General features: G+C 44.2%; 1 protein-coding gene across 1 annotated transcript in view; it reads right to left on the reverse strand.

Moving 5' to 3' along the window:
- Positions 1 to 415: 415 nt before the first annotated feature.
- The window catches only part of DDAH1 (dimethylarginine dimethylaminohydrolase 1), a 26,994-nt gene continuing 9,879 nt past the window's right edge, over positions 416 to 17,530 (reverse strand). Inside the window, exons 2-6 of the mRNA XM_010148978.1 lie at positions 16,800 to 16,899; positions 15,543 to 15,616; positions 14,836 to 14,955; positions 1,438 to 1,581; positions 416 to 988 (exon numbers count right to left, since the gene is read on the reverse strand). Of these exons, the coding sequence (XP_010147280.1) occupies positions 872 to 988; positions 1,438 to 1,581; positions 14,836 to 14,955; positions 15,543 to 15,616; positions 16,800 to 16,899 (555 nt within the window). The 3' untranslated portion in view covers positions 416 to 871. The remainder of the gene's footprint in view (positions 989 to 1,437; positions 1,582 to 14,835; positions 14,956 to 15,542; positions 15,617 to 16,799; positions 16,900 to 17,530) is intronic.

Genomic DNA, 17,530 nt, shown 5'->3' on the forward strand with positions numbered 1-17,530 from the left:
TTTGTAGGCTTAAATTTTCCAAAAGCATCTCACAGTCCTTCATTTTCATGGTCTGGGTGCTCCCCGGGTTCTGGCCTATTTAAAATCTCCTCTTCCATTCTCACCAAATTGAAAGCCACGGCATTAAGCAGCAAACTGGGACCTGAACCTGCGGGATGTATCTTGTGTGGCTGCACTACTATCTCTTTTTTCTGTCATTTGACTTTCCCAGGCAGACATTGTCCTTGAACGCTCCCATCGGAGGAAGCTTTTTCTGAAGTTGGTACCTGGCGCCTGAAACTGATTCCAGCCACAACTCTGCCCAGCAGCAGCAACGTGATATGGCTGAGACCATGAGCACAATCCACTGCCCACTGTTCCAGCTAGTGTATGGAAAGCTTCCCTGCTACACAAGATACCGAGTTCACGAGCCCACTGAGTTTTCTTCTGCCCCCCCGACACCTTGCATCACTGAAAGAGAACCAAGGAAGAAAAAAAAAAAAGATGCAGAACAAGGAAGCAAGAGAAAAAAAGACAGAAGGGAACAGTGTAAAGACAACAGAGGTGCTTGAAATGCTGAGAATTAGTTGGTTTTCATAAAGTTTTCACACAGATAAGTTAAATCACTAAAGCTAGGGGTTAGCAATTATAATTGTCTTCTGCTAGCCCATGGGACTAACATACTCTAGTCATGTGTCCCCCAACAAACTGTACATCCACCTTAAATACCATCTGCAAGGACATAATAAAAACACACAAAAAAATTTGTAAACAAGGGTTAGTAGCACAGTGGTACAGTAGATTGTCAATAAAAATAATAAAAGTGTGGATACAGATTCGTCTACCTTGTGTGTAACATTATTGCCAGGTACAAGGGAGGGACTCTGTAAACTCATAACTCTGAAGTTTTGTTAATCAGCACAGAGCAACAGGTGAGTGCCCCATCTACTTTCTCCAGTTCTGTGTTGGCTATTGGGATCAGCATGTGGTCCTTCAGCTTTTCAAAAACCTGTTGAGGGGGAAAAAAAAAAAAAAGGGCAATAGAAATCATTACATTTTATGCCTCTTTTCCCTTTTCTCTAAGTATTTACAGAGCAAACAGGCATGGATTTCTCAGCAGGTGCTAAGCCACCTCGTCATTTGTAATGAACACGAAGGTTTTCAGCATACGTGGCCTCTGGCTTTGGGATTCACGCACATCAGTACTGCAGGGAGGGGAGCTGTTGCTGCTTCCAGTTATGCAGAAGCAGCACGGGGGCAGAAGAGACAAAGTAATTACAAAAGTAGTGGCGATGAGAAGGGAGCCCAGGCCTCCCACCTTTTCCCATCTGTTATTTCCATGACAGGATACAACAACCCGTTCTGGAAAGCACCTGATTTCAATTCCCACCGACTTCCCGTGGAGGCCAGCCGGGATGCTGGGGGGGGTGTCCCAGGCACCCTCAGTATGGCTCTCACCTTCGCGCTCTCCGGGTACTCCTCGGGGGCTCGGTGCAGCAGGACGTGGCCTTTGCTGGGAATGTTTAAGTAGATGCAGTTTGCTGCGGCATCGTCAGGCACCGTCAGCTTGTCGTAGCGGTGGTCGCTCATCTGTTGCATGGTCTGCCGAGAGACACAAGGAGCAGCTATTTAGACCAAACACATCAGCAGCCCCAAACAAATGGGAGAACAGAGCCTTCAAAAAATAACTAATTGCGACTGCCAAGTCGGTCAAGAGCCGTTTTGCTATGCAGCAATAAGGGGATCTCTTTCATCTCTGCCCTTCAAGGAAGAATCTACCAATGCTAACTGAAATGAGCAGTGGAAAACCTTTGTAAAACGGTTCCTGCAAGAGTTGGGATTAAGCAGGGCACTCAGTAAGCATCGTCCATGTGTTTTCCTTTAGGAATGCTCATTGAGCATGCAAGACTCCGGCTTGCATTGATGGAAACTATAGGTGTTCGGCACCTTCAAAAAAAGCAGCCATCATTCAATATTTGTAAAATGAGCGTGAATTAACACAAACAGGACAGGAACAGTTCCCAGCTTGGATATCAGCCCAATCTTAATTCTTTTCAAGGACCTCCTTTCTGCTTTCCAAGCAGTTACTCTTTCACTAAGCACCTGGCTGGGGAGCGAGAAGGCGCGTCGGCGCTAATCCTCGTTCCCAAGGGGACCACACAATGACCCCCTCAGAACAGCAGAGCTGGTGGGTTTCAGAGGTTTGGTTTATAAATATAGGGCTCATATACAAATTTGGATCCTGGCTGGAATTTCAGAGGCAGAGATGCTCAGCACACGAGAAGCCCGAGATCCCACGTTTTGGATCAGGCTCAACTTTTTAATAAAGATAGGGAACGCCTGGAGACAACGCGGCTGACTCCCCGTTGTACCGCTGCAGCTTTACATCAGCTTCACCCTGACAGAGACTGAGAATGATGCAGAAGTGAACAAAGCTCAAAAACTTTGGTCTCACTGAAAGCCTAAGCAAATGCAAGTGTTGCAGAGTCTCTCCTAGCCCCCTGTTCTCACGTGGATTGCAAAGATGCAAAAAGAAAGAAAAGGCTTTTTTCAGCTTAAAAATACAGTAATATGTTAATAAATTGATATTCTGTTAACAAGATTTTTCAACTCAATTCCCTTCTCAGGTTTCCCCCACAGATTTACATTGCATAGCAGAGATTAGATTTTAGACACATTCAAGTTTACCATTAAATTATTTGCAAAGTCATTCGTTTGTTCTATTTCTCATTTATTAAAAAATCCCACTATAGAGAACTGAATTATAACAAGGACCCACAACATGCGAGGAACCAACAAAGCAACACACGTGTGAACACACCTACAGTAATTCCTTTATAGGTTTGGATACATTTTTCATGTTGTAGCCTGAGTCATTCACATCCCGTGGAGAACATGAAACTCACAATGAGGAATGCCATGCATTCCTGAGGAAGTGTTATCAGATTGTAATTTCTTGTTTCTTCTGTAGTTATGAAACTTTCCTGAGTTCCCAAGGTCACATCTACCTCCATAAAAGGTTAATGTGTTTTTCTGGGGGAAAAAAAAAATCGTTGCACCTTTACTTCACTGGCTGCATTTTTATTACTGTGCTTACCATGGTTGACTTCCCTATTTATAATTTTGTTCCTGTTATGTTGCCAAGATGTGTTTTATTATGCTTTCCTTGATCTCGCAGACATCTAGCAGCAGGTGACATGCTTGCACCCGGTGCGACTCTTCTCCCTGGTAACCAAAGCCAGCAGACTCATGCTCTACCTGCAGCTTCTCTTTTCTTCCCTACATAATCTTTTTAAGGCTGGATTAGGGAAACATATTTATTAAATCTGCACTGAACTACAAGTGTCAGTAGGGAAAAAGCTACCACGCCTGGATTTCGCTACGCTCCCAAACAGTTGTTTTTTCTCCAGTGCTTGCTGGAAACAGAATCCTGATATTCTAGGTTTTCTATAGGAACAGTTCATTCATCAGAAATACATTGTGAATCACTGTGAAACATTTCCATATGAAATTCCAAGTGGGTCCTTAAGCAGAAGGGTACGGACACATCTCCCATTCATTCGCTTTTGCAAAATGCTGACGTGAGAAGAGCAGCAGCAAGCAGAAGTGAAGCAGCAGGACTCTAGCTGTGCTAGCACGAGGCACAAACGAGCCTCAGGAAGCCTGGGACATGACGGCGAGGGCACGTGAGCAAGATTGTTGTCAAGATTAAAAAGCACCGAAGTGATGGCTGAATTAGTTCAGAAACAAATGAGGAAAAAAGAGAGTGGGAGAGTGAGATGAAGCAGCACAGGAGTTCGAGTACACAGCTGCGAGAGTGGGCATGGGATCTCAGCTAGCTCGAACACCACCACAAGAGAGCGTTTATTAGCAACTGGAGGTTTGACAATACAAGATTACTCTCTTCCTTGGCTCTTAAGGTAAGAAGGAAATCACATTTGCAAGCTTTCATTGCTGTTATAACTACGTCTGCATGTTGAATTCCAAAAAACGCTTTCTTGGGACAGTGCCCAGGCAATAACACCCCAAACCTGCCCCATAGGGAGGCTCTGGATGCAGCAAAATGCACCAATATGACACAATCAGGTTATTTTAAAGATCTTCCCCCCCATCCCCCCCCATATTTCTATTGTGTAAAGTCATTGAGCACATGTGCCTGACCAGATATGACGCCAGGGCCGAGAAAGAGATAAAAGCATGGTCCTTCGATTGTGTTTCCTATCAGATACACCCCAAAAATACCTATTTTTTTTGAAACAAGTTTACAAAGACGATAATGCTTGCATGATGCATTTGCAGAGGGTTGGCTTCCTGCCCACAGATGTTGTATGACCAGCTACGTTAAGAGCCAGGCATTTCCCGCATGCCTAGTTTTTCTGGGAATTTTCTTCAGGCTGAAGAGGGTAGTTTTCATTGTGCATTCTCTCAGCCCTTAGTCATGCTTTCCTTATGTTGAAGTCATTCGCATAGCCTAAAATGCCTTTTCTATAGCTTTTTACAGTGTGTCCTCAGACAACTGAGGTAATGGATAAGCTAAATAATCCTAAACATGAAGCAGCATTATGCATGAAGGAAGAATGTGTATGTGTTTACGCTCTATTATCACCGACAGAGTCAAGATGACCACATACACTTCTAAAACAGGCCAAGCCCAGTTACAGATTTTCCCTCTCCCTGAGGAAGGCCCCAGTCTGAACCCTGGGGACATCTGGGACCTACTCACATCCAGACTGCGACATGGACAGTGACCCAACCCACCACACCTGCAACGTGCCTTCGTCTTTCCAACACCCCACAAGCAAAACCAAACACACACTGAATGTTCCTCCAGCTATCATGGCAACGAACACCGCATTTAAAAATGCCCATGGCATGCTGACAGAGAAGCAGAAGCACAGACTTTCAGAATCTGAATTTTTGTTTCGATTAGCCCCTGCTCTTCTAGCTCCCAACATTCAGAAGAATAACCAAACCCAAGCCCAAAGCAAGTGCACGTAACGTGTTGTCCACAGGTTCATTCCCTCACCAGATTTCAGCTAACTTGTCCTATATCCTTCAAGTCTCAGTATTATTTAAAGAAAAATATTTACTTAGAACAATTTAAGGTATTTTTTCCATCCCATCTCTAACCTTCTTTCCAGGCACGTTAAAGTTTGGCCTGTTTTACAGTGATGATTAACATTTGCTCTGGAGCACACAGCAAACTGGAAGATTTTAACCCAAGAGATTGAAAGTTGTGAGGAAATATTAAGCAACATTAAGACTTTGTCTGCAATGATGCAGAACAAGTCTTTCGTGGTGCTGGGAGTTTGGAGGACAGTGTGCTTCTCTTCTGCTTGGAGGATGGACCATTTGTCTGGGAACAACAGCAGGCTTATGCGCTTACACACTTAAGGCAAAAGAGAAGGGCAGGCACCTGGGCAGCACGTTGCCATCTGGAGGGAGGGCTGAGAAAGGTAAATTACTGCTTACTGCCTGGAAAATGCCACTGATTACTGAAGCTGCCATTTTTTAATGCTTAAAAAGAAGCTCTTCCAGTTTCTGCAAAGTGCTGCATGATGCGGGTCCCCAGACCCACATCAGAGGTGATGACATCCCACTTCTGGATCCTACAACAGGGACTGGAGGCAACTGAGATATGGGGTGCGGTTCCCTTAACTCATCAGCTGTCATACGGAGCAGTACCACCTACAGCACTGCCCCAGGAGTCTGTCCAGGTGGCTTTTGGACCTGCAGCTAGGTAGCCTCAGAGTTATGACACATACCATGGGAGGAAACATTTCTTTTCCTTTCTTTTTTGAACTTGCCCCTTGCCTTTAGAACTTGCCTGGTTCTTGTACTGGAAGAGATAGTGAACAATTGTTCCTGGTCACCTTTTCAACATCATTCCTGATCTTATAGGCACATATCATCCCATTATAGATGTTTCTTTTTCAGGTTATAGTCATAGCTTGCTGAGTTCGCCTCCTTAGGCAAGCTGTTCCAGCTACCTGTTCACCCTTATTGTACTTCTCTTTCCAGTTCTACTCTTTTTTGGAATGAAGGGATTGTGCATGCAAAGTGCACACAACAGCCAACATGCAGATGCACTACAGCTTTAATCAGTGGCATAATTATATTGTCCATTTGGTTTTTAGCTGAGCTGGAAATTTCAACAAGCCCAGGATCTTATTTCTCTGGTAATGATCAGTCAGAGCACATTATTTCATACCTGATGCTCACACAGTCATTCTCCCCATCCCTGCTGCACATCACTTTACACTTACCTATGCTAAATTTCACTCATTGTTTTACTGCCCTGTATTAAGTTCCTTCCTTGCTTCTTCGTATTTGGAGAAGCAATCAGCACTGGTGAGAGAAAGCAACAGCCTTCGGATTAAACACATTAAAATGCAGGACAGAGTGGGACTAGAGAGCTCTGCCACGGTGCTACTCGCCCAGGTACCGGGACTCAGCCTGCCGTACAAACCAGACTACTCAACAGCTCCTCAGCGTTTCCCTGAAATGCAGCAGTGCCAACAGTGACTGTCAACAGTTCGCCAGACTGGCCGGAGAGGACAGAAGAGCAGAGCTGGAAAAAACAGCCATCTTGCCTGAATGTCAAGATCCATCAGGAGCATCACCCCTGACAGGTGAGAGAGACAACAGTGGGGCAGACTCAGTAGGAACTGGACAAGGCAGTCACTTTGAGGAGCATAAATCAGAGTAGAATGATCTAAGGTTTCTTGTCAGGTATTGAAAAGTCTGCTAGAGACATAGGATAGGATAGACCGGACTCTGCGGATGCAAATGCAGGATCCCACAAGTACAAAAGAACAATTGCACTCTAGATCTATTCCAAACCAACAGTGTCTCAGTCTGACATGGTCAATATGCCAAATTTCTTAGCCCATACACAGCCAGAGCATTACTTTAATTTCTACCTACCACCCAGGCTCTCAGCAGCTGGGTTTCGGGCTTTTCCTCCCTGCTGCACCCTCTCAGTCATGTTTTCCACAAGGCAGAGTTCTTTAAGCAACCTCTCCCACCCCACTCCTCGGCTTTTCCTGGCGCAGGACACCTTCCGCATCACTGCAGATGCGATGGGTACCACGTGCCGTTCACACCCATGTGGTGTGCTGCTGCTTTGCCCCTCTGTGACACCTTGTGTCACCGCCACGCTGTCACCTGCCTGCCAGCTCTGCCCAAGGACTGCTGCAGAGGGAAACCACGACCTGAGCAGAGGAAAAGGAAGCAGCTTACGTTTGTTGTTGTCAAGAAGGCTAGAGGGTGAACATCCTGTCTTTTGGAACAGGAACCCAGGGAGAGAACAGTCAAAGGAAAAAAAGCAGCAAAGGAATAGAAACATGAGTCTCCATTTACGCAAGTCAAATGACATCTTCCCAGTCAGCCTCTGACCCAGCTCCTGTGGCTGACAGCCTTACTGGTGACAACACACATATATTGAAAGGGACACTTTCATCACCTTTTACAAAAAAATTTATATATAAATTGACTAATATAACAATCTCTAGCCTATATACTTTGGAGTCTGTATCTTTCAAAGGGCTCTCCTGCAATTATGCAAACTGAACAGCACTGACACTCGGTTAAGGACAGTATTTTTAGTTCAGCATCTAACTTTAATTAACAGGAAAACACAACCAGTTGCCTTTTTAAAAGCAGCAGGTCATCTGGTACTGAGTTAAGACCTCCCTCCCCTGAGATGCTGCACATCCATAATTCATAAAGTAATGGAAATGCAGGCTGAAAGTATGTAATATCTCATAGGATCTGACCCGGAGCAAGCAAATATGAGCTAAAGGAAAGTGCACAGCATTTTATAAATTGACTAATCTTCCTATCTATAAGGTTGAGAGTAGCAAAGTCTCATTTTTTAAATTTTTATTTCTTAGTAGCAAGTTGTCAATTGTTCTCTGGCTTTTACTAACATTACAGAAAAGACAGCATTCATCTGCACTTTCTGCTAACTCCCTACCTGATGTCATCCTCTTTGGGTTATTAATATTAGTAATCATTTCCACAGCAACCCATTGTGATATCGTAAATAGAGGATTATGACTTCATGTGGGGAATAAGCGGAGGCACAAATGATGAATTCTTAAGGAAGAAGAGATCGTGTTTTCATGCAAACTTGTGCACTGCTAGCAAAGACAGATACTATGCAGAAAATAGGAAGAGCAGATTTAGACGAGCTGTGTCACGTTGCCTGGAGCTATGGGCTGCTTTCTAAGAACACAGGACAGTGAAGTTTTCCCTTAGGTGCCCATTCTGTGCCGCTTCTGTAGCGGAGCTGGGAACCCCTTAGCTTTTACACTGGCAAGGGGTTCCCTCATGCAGGGAAACAGTACTCAGCTTTTTAAAGCTGGCACACTGCAGAGACTTCAGTTATACAAGACAGAGTAAGAACAAAAGGCATTTAATCACAGGAATGGGAGCAACTGCCAAGGCTAGAACAACTCCTTGTGCCCAAGTCTTTAAAAGCGCTGCTCTGATCACAGCTTTGGACACAGACCAAGGGCCTGGTTGCCCAAAAGAGACTCCTTCCTATTTTACCCTTAAGACGTGGTTTTGATAAGCCTCTCTTGACCTCTGTCAAAACAGTGTACAGGGCTGCATTTGCAACAGCACCCTTCAGGGAGTAATTCAGGGGATGAATAAGCAACCCTACTCACAATAGAAAATACTGAATGGGAGAGTCAAGAACAAGGCAGTGAAATGATGTCCAACCTTTCGTTGCAAGTGGGGGAAAATAAGAAAGGTATCTGCTGAAGTCATGGTGTTGTACCGCTGTACATACGCTGATACACTGCTAACCCATAATGAAATCCCATCAAGCCATGAGGTTGGAGCCCAGGATACCAAGGATGAGCCCAGAAGTGCAGATGTCACCACTGTTTCAGATCCCACTGGGGCAGGTCTGTCAAGGGGACATGAGGGTTTACAAGCCCAGCTGCATTAACTGTTCTGCCTCACATCCCTCCTGGCAATGTCACTCAGCCCTGATACCTGCCACAGCCATGCTGCCTCCGTAATTAGCTTCCCTTCCTCTGAAAGGAGCAGGTAAAATCCCAGATGTTCCACATGAAACTGGGAAGCACTCTGTTATCCCAGATCTCGGAGGGAATACCCCAGATACAGCAGCCACAGGGATTAAGCTGAGGCCATAAGACAGGATGGGAGAGTTGGGGTTGTTCAGTCTGGAGAAGAAAAGGCTCTGGGGAGACCTTATTGCACCTTCCAGTACTTAAAGGGGGCTTATAAGAAAGATGGAGGCAAACTTTTTAGCAAGGCCTGTTGCAATAGGACAAGGGGTAATGGTTTTAAACTAAGAGAGGGTAGATTTAGACTAGATATAAGGAAGAAGTGTTTTATGAAGAGGGTGCTGAAACACTGGAACAGGTTGTCCAGACAGGAGGTAGATGCCCCATCCCTGGAAACATTCAAGGCCAGGTTGGACGGGGCTCTGCACAACCTGATCTAGCTGAAGGGATTTTTGTAGGAAAAATTTCTTTATGGAAAGGGTTGTGAAGCACTGGAACAGGCTGCCAGGGAAGTAGTCGAGTTACCATCCCTGGAAGTATTTAAGAGGAGAGTTGATGTGGTGCTTAGGGACATGGTTTAGGGTAGAGTTGACAGTGCTAGGTTGATGGTTGGACTCAATGACCTTAAAGGTCTTTTCCAACCAGAACAATTCTATGATTCTGTGATTCTAAGGTGTCTCTGCTCACTGTTGGACTAGATGACTTTTAAAGGTCTCTTCCAACCCAACTACTCTATGATTCTATATGGAGGGATGAATGCTCTCCACGTCACAGCCCTTACATCAGGACAGGTTTCCCACCTTCCAAGTCCTCTGCTCCCTTCTGAGATCCATCAGCAACCACCAGGCAACCAGCATTTCTGCAGAGCAGTGGGGTCAGCTGGAGGCTTTCTCTACCAGTCCCATGGGGACACCCTGGGGCTAGTCTGTTGGAGAATGCCTGACAGAGGGCACCCAAAGGATAGCCCTTATTTCCCAATGGGTGAGAGAACAACTTCATTAGCAGACACTTGTTACAAATACAACACGTACTGCTTGCAAGGGAATAGGCTAAGCTTGCCAAAGCTGGGAACAACATGTGTAAACCTCAGATCCTTTGGGGTTGTTACCGAGTTACCCAGAGGGTGACAGCGAATGGTTTTACTGTAGACAAAGCTGCTGCTGTCCAAGTCTTCACTCATCGCAGAAACCGGAGGGGATTTATGCTCTGTATCAACAGACACAAACAGCCAACGGGCAGAAACGTGGCTTTTCAAGATTTAGTATAGAGCAAGAGAGTACATAAAGGAGTGTGTAACAGATGCTGTGTCCAGTTCCCATTGTCATCTTGCCTGAAACTTGCCTTTGCTGCTGCAGCCTGAACTGCATTACATCCTGGGCCAGTTCCTGCTCATCTGCTGTCCCAGAAGACCCCAGGGCTCTGTCCCTTGTTGTGGGAAAAGCGGTGTAGAGCATTTGCCAGCAGCACTGTCCCGTCACACCCCTATGCTGGGGCTGGCACTGTCACAGCCCGAATTCGTCCTCATTCACACTCAAGGTAAAGGTCAGCAACTCCAACAGTGCAGGATCAGAGCCCAGAGGTGACACGTTTGGAGGATTTCCTGGCTTTACTGAGGGAACAGAAACATAATCCCAGGCTTTACAGGCTCAACAGCCATGACCAATGTTCAGCTATGGAGTTACATGTACAGAATTATAAATGTGTTTAACTACAAGAAGGAATTAAAAGCATGCTGAAAACAGCAGAGGGAAGTTAACGTTTCAGATGTGTTAGCCACTACAGGCCCTGGTAGTTTCTGCAGTTAATTTGTCTCTCTCTTTCAACCAGTTTCCTCGAGTGCCACCTTTCAGCTGCAGCCCAAATAACTTGCCAGAGCCTGAAGAGGATTTAATGGTTAAAATGTCACTTTTGATTTGTTAGCCGCTTCTAGCATGTGCTTTATAATCCTAAACTCTCTGCACTCATTTCCTAGCTCACTTGGAGCACTTCACATTACACACACAGCACTAAACTCATGATCAACTGCACTCTGCCATATGTGAGCACCAGATGCAATTTCTTTTCTACTTTTAAAGTGTTATAAGGGTACATGAGTTACACCAGTAAAGACAATCAAGAAAAAATTCTGTTTCAAACAAGATTGTTGGTAGAAAGGTAAAACCTATTTTAAATATAAAATGCTAGCATAGCATGACATAGCAGTTCATTCGTGTAACAAGACCATGCTACAGAATGAAAACAACTACCAGAAATGGTTAAAGACAGCTTAATCATCTTGCTTATATGATTGCATTTCCAGCACAGACATGAAAAGTGGCAACAACAAAGGAGAGGGTTAAAATAGCAAGCTATCACAATAAAGGTGTGGCATGCTGGGCTGTGCTAGACAAATGACCCAGTAGAAGCTCAGGGGGCCGTACTGCCTCACTGCGATGGGTACCGAGAGGAGAAGCCGACAGCATTGCTGTAGCTCAGTCGATCTGGTGACATCCAGGGAGCAGCTATTGATTCAGAGTATCAGTGCCTATTAGAGACCCCATTGCAATTGCATTTCCACAAGACTGCGAGAAGCTGATTACCAACTGAAAGTTTTTTCTTTGAAGGCAAGTGAACAAAGATGAAGAAACCACTGAGGTCAAAAAGCAAGAATTCCAACGCTAAAGGAAGCTAGGTGTAAGCAGCACTGCCAACTCCGCCACTTCCGAGACAGATGCTCTACCCATTCGTTTTCCAATCATTTCCCTGAAGAGATTTAGACTCCTGGAGGAAGAGCTAGGGGTTCCCCAGATTAAGAGTAGAGTTGGATCCTACAGACTGAACAAGAAACACGCTCTGGGTAATTTTGTATGTAGCTCTGACTGCAACATGCTTGACTGACGTCACCTGTCAGCTCGCTGGGAGCACGAGAAGGGCACGTGCTACAGCGCAGAACTGCTGCTCCGGGCCACAGTCCCTCACCGCAGCTGGCAGGGTGCGAGCAAACATGACTGTCACACATGTAAACGTGCTGCCAAGTCTCCAGTGCAGAGAAATGCTGTGAAAACTGGCAAAGTTGATTTATTTTTATAAAAGATATTCACCAACAATCCAAGACTGCTAGATTATTTTGTTAATTATAATTTTCTTTTTAAAATGTATCTGCTTTTTACCGTACCTTGATTAATACTGGTATTTACTTGACGGCTAGTTACCAGCAACATTTAATCAGCTTATCCAAAAAATATTTTTGGCTACAATAGCTAAATTGATGCACTGCAACACCATCGGCGGAGCTGTGCAAAAGGCTTTAATCAAACTGATGAGTTCTCAGATTAGTCCTGGCTCAAGCTCAAATTGCAGCTCTGAGCAACCAGTATTGTACTTGAATTTTGTTCATGTTTATAAACACTCTATACAAGTGTAGGGCTGTCTAGATATCTGCAAACTTCATCAGGCAGCTGGTCACGACGCATTTTGAGTTTGAGCCTGAATATTTGGGGTAATGCATATTTCATCGGGAGAGACGCACGGCACTTTCCATCTCAGACTAAATCAATCTCACAGCATCAGGAACATCAGACCTTTACAACCAAAACCATTTGTCATAAGCTTCTCGGGGGAGAAGACATGGGTGATAAGCTGGCAACGTGCTCCCAGAGCTTCACGTAGTGATTTCTAATAAGAGAGTAACTTCAACAGCTTGTTCAAATGAAAGAGCAAACTTATAAGCCACTCAAAACTCTGTGGGAAGCCAAGGGACTGTCGTCTTGTTTAAGAGCTCCCCTAAGCTTACATGGAGCAATCAGGCAGCTATCCTATTCCCTTAATTGCTGTCAGGCTGCAAGTCTAAGCCAGCCAAGACTGCACTTCCCTGGCCTCCATAATTCAACCCATGTCCAGCAGTGGAGATTCTCAGATTTGAAATGCTGGTTTTATCTTAGCTGGGACTGAGAAGTTTTAAATCTTGAGCTGTCACAAGATAAAAAAAGTAAAAAAACCCCACCAAATCTCTGCCTAGCTCTGATAGTAAAAATGATGATGCTGGGAAATGAAAAGTCCTAGGATTATGCCCACAAGGAAAATGTGTAAGATCTGAAAAGCAAACATGCAATGAAATAAATATCACAGCATGGCAGTAAGGCTAAGAAGTCTCTCAGGCCTCCACCTAGCAAATACTTAAGGATGTTTTAAAGTAATAAATATCACTAGCTTACTGAAGCCAAGGAGGTGTACAAGACACGCCGGACGGGTTCCTAAGCTCTTTGGGGGGCAGGGATGTTTATTTCAGAGTTACATACTACTTCTGTAGTAAATGTTCTACCAGGCACAGATTCAGATCAGTAACCTTGGGCACTGATAGCAGCGCTGTTCTTCAAAATAATTCATGCTTTAGAATCAGGGCAAAAGACACAAGTTGGGTTGTGTAAGTTGCATTTAAATTGAGCGGATTTCAGAGAGCTTTGTCACTGGTTCTCACTGGAGACCTATCTCCACCCCTCCTCATTTACTGTAAGGGACACACAGCCAGCTTCCTCCACGTGATAGTGATCATGTTGCATCAAGGAGACTTGTGCAAAGTCAAAGAGCAAAGCCTATACTTAGGTTCTTACTTTTGGCAAAAAAATCAATGTAATCATAAGCTGAAAGTTTGGGACTTGTTGCCATCACTGATTTTGGTTTAACCTCTGAAGGCAAGTGCTGATAGAAATGTGTAGGACACCTAGCTGTAATGCTTTCAGACATGCTCTGGTTTACCTGCATCTCAAACCAAACCATGCAAACACCCTCCAGCTTCACTTCAGATAAAGTCTCAGTGGCATTTTGCTCTTTTGGTACCTCAGCTAAAGTTTCTGCTGCAAACCATCAGTGCCTGCAGCTGCGCTGCGGTGCAGGAGCAGAGATGCTGCTCTCTCGGGTGAGCTGCCTGGTTGCCTGTGTGCGTAATGAGATTCATGGCCTCAGGTATCTCACATCCCTGAAAAAGCATAATGTGGTAGATTTGCTCTGAACACACCCAGCAGGCAGGGAAGCCACTGAGCCTAGTGCAAACCACAGGAGCAATAACCATTTCCCACTGAGGATAATGGCGGTAGTACCGCACTGACACAATGGATTCCTGGTTTGCAAGTCCGCCAGCAAAGACAGACCCAGATTCATGAGGGCCTGACGTCCAAGCCCACAGCTCCCGCTTTCCCAAAGGGAAAATGTTCAGAGACTCAAATTACCAGCAAGGTGCAAGACTACTTTCCTTCCCTTCTGCTGAAGCCACGCTGTTATGAGACCCTCATGGGACTAAAGAGGAAAAAGTGTGACCAGGAAGGAACGACTTTGCAGCCAGGTGATGGAGGAAGGATGGATAAAGGAGTCCTGGGCTCCAGTCCCTGCGGCTGGAGTTACTCACCAATCTTACCCAGATCTCTGCAACAGGGATCAGACCCCTTTCCCTTCTCCTTCATGCCAAAACTTTCACTTCCCTCTGGCAAAACATCTGAAGTAAATGTCTCCTACTGCTCTGACAATATGTCCTTCCTCCCTCCTATCACCAAATTATCACCTTTTTAGTCAACAAAGAGTTAAGTAATAACCTGCATAACCCATTTTATCCTGTATAATCCATTTATTTTCTGAAAATAGCTAAAGCTAAATTAACATCACTGTTCTCTTGCCTGATATACACATTCTTTATGGTTTGCACATACAGGAGACCCTGAGATGTACTAATTTCCTCTTTCATTGATCTAGATCTATTTTAAAATTCCAGCATCCTTGAGCAGATATTTAAAAAAAACAATAAAAAAGTTTGTTATTTAGAAAATTTTCTTAGGTGTTTTACCTTGAGGGCTTTCTGAGCAGCTTCACTTGATCCAATAGCAATCAAGTTTGGTCCAGCCATGCTGCAAAAGCTCTTCAGGTGCAAAGAATCATGAACAGGGACTGTGGAGACAGCATAATCCTGTATGAAAGCAAAGAATGGTTGCTATAAATATTTTTAAATGTCCTAGTTCCATAATTATATTGAGACGTTCCATAATTAATTTTACTCTCTGAAAATTAACAATAGTAACGTATCCCAGGGCACAGCGTCAACTTTTTAAGTGTGACATACCCCTCTGGACCAGCTTGTCTTGTCTGGTGCACTCAAATAAAACCAGAACATGTTTCATATATTACTATAGTTGTAACTATGAAGAAATACATTAAAATGCATAATTAAACAGTATGTACGTAAAACCTCTCCAGGGACCAGCAATAAGAACATGCTGTCGATATGAGAACATTAAGAACACGAGTGTTGATGTACTCTCAAATAATAACAGCCCCACACTACCCACGTTACTTTCATGCAGCAATCTCACATTTCAGATCCAGCTTCAGCATCTGTCACTTCAGAGGATGCTCAAAGCTTTTCACTATCTTGTACCTTTTTTTTAAGTCAGTCCTAAATAAAGCACTTGAGTATGACAAATGGCCAGTATAATTTTTAAATTGGTTCAGTGGATGATAGTTTATATTTCCTGTGGCATGAATGAATCTACAAACCTTAAATGTGTCAGCCAGAATTTCTGCACCACGTTGATTTGTCCGCCTGGAAAGACCCACAAAAAATTCTCTGCCTGGAATGCAAAAAGAAGGGCAAAACAATTACAGCTCTTTTTTAATTTTTCTTAAGCCATCCCAAAAAAAAATCACATCGGCTCCTTCATCAGAACATACACATTTGAAAAGCAGGACAGCTTTATAGAGACATTCTGAAGCAATCGTTCATGGGTATCATTTTCTATCTTTCTTTTCTCCAGTTGAATGGTAAAATTAGCAAAACTGAAAATTCAGTTTGGAAGAATGCAACCTGCAACTGTGAGCAGATGATTTAAAGCAATTATCTTTTTCCAGAAGACACATTTCACCAGAAGCATAAATAGCTTCCTCTTGTAAAGCTCTGCAATGGTCATTGAGTCAGGAAAGAGAACAGCTGGGCTGGATTAGTACAGCACTGATTGACCATTTCCCCCTCCCTCTGAGATTTCCTCTGGTCTGGAAGGCAGCTCTGCAGCCACCAGCATCCTCCAGCTCCAGAGGAAATCAGTGTGGGATCTGCGCTGCACTAGAAAGGACTCCCTTTCTGGTCCTGCCTCTTTTGAGACCCTTCTTTCCCCTCGGCAAACTAAGGCAAGCAGCCAGTCTACTGTGATGCTGATCAAAATAAACAGGCTCACTCAGCACAGGCAGGGAGCAAGCGTGTGCGCAGCTGATGTGAGAAAATGCCTAATGGGTTTAATGACATAAAAAACACAGCCAGTATCTTCATCTTTGAAGTCAACCATGCATGTAAGTTGTCTAGCACATGACATCTGGCAGACAACTCCACCACTTCCTCCATAAACTAAAAATGCATTTTTTGCATTTGATTCATTGAACTAGTGACAATTGTCTGCATCAAGCTTTTATAAATCCTGAAAACGAGTCTGGTGACTGTAGCTGCTTGTAATAAGAAAAATGCTTTCAGCAGTCAACTGCCTGCAGTTGTTTCATATTTCTTATTGGCACTTTACAAGCTAAAAGAAAATTTGTATGCACAGTGCTGCTCTTTGTACTGTGCATACTGCTACTTCATTTATTTAGGCATTAAGCAGGACATCGAGGGTTGCATTGAAAATTCATCTCAGCTACCTTCATGACATTTAGTAAACAACTGATTTAACAAACTGCATGAACAACATTTTATTACGCAGATGACAGGCAACACGCGGTCTTCAAAGCAGTCAGAATACATAAGCAGCACATTCACTACCACCGTACCTGTGAATAAGACGTCTCCACCATCCAAGGTTGCGTTTTCATCGACCATCTCTACTATATTGAGGTTGAGACTTTCTAATACTCTCTTCATGTCTTCAACCTGTTTAAAAGAAAGTTGTTTATAATAGATTGTATCATTGAAAAACCTAAAAAAACCTACCAGAAATACGTATTGTTAATAAGAATTAAAGTCCTTTAACACGCCTTCAGCGAGACAGGTGGCAGGGTGCTTTGTGCCCCTGCCCTTTGCAGCTCCCCAACTCTCTCCAGAGACCTTCATGGTCTGGAAAGGAGAGGGTGTCTAGTGGATCAGGCTCTTGCCTTTGCACAGGAACCATGCAGCACCCAGAAGAGACAGATGAGGGGTTCAAAACATGTGTTAAGCCCAGTCCCTCTGCACAGTAATATCTTTTGCAAATCCTACCCCTGGGATTTGGGCAGGAAAAAGGAACAGCAGGACTGACGTTCTCTCCTTCCGTGATGCTCAAATACAAGACATGGCTCTACCAGCCACGCAGGTGGCAGCTCTACCCCAGGATCCTCTTCAGTCAGGGGGAAAAAAACCCACCCCAAATGAGTAAGCATTCATCTTCTTTCATATAGTTTCACAACTTTACCAAGCACCAGCTCTCGAATTTTTGAGCTAGCTTGCTACAGAATTACACGACCTTTCACGTCTATATGTTGCGCAGCTGCCTGCTCGCCGCAGAGAGCCGCACATGTGGCGGGGA

Source organism: Eurypyga helias, unplaced genomic scaffold (assembly GCF_000690775.1).
Source record: "Eurypyga helias isolate BGI_N326 unplaced genomic scaffold, ASM69077v1 scaffold19263, whole genome shotgun sequence".
NCBI classification, from domain to species: domain Eukaryota; kingdom Metazoa; phylum Chordata; class Aves; order Eurypygiformes; family Eurypygidae; genus Eurypyga; species Eurypyga helias.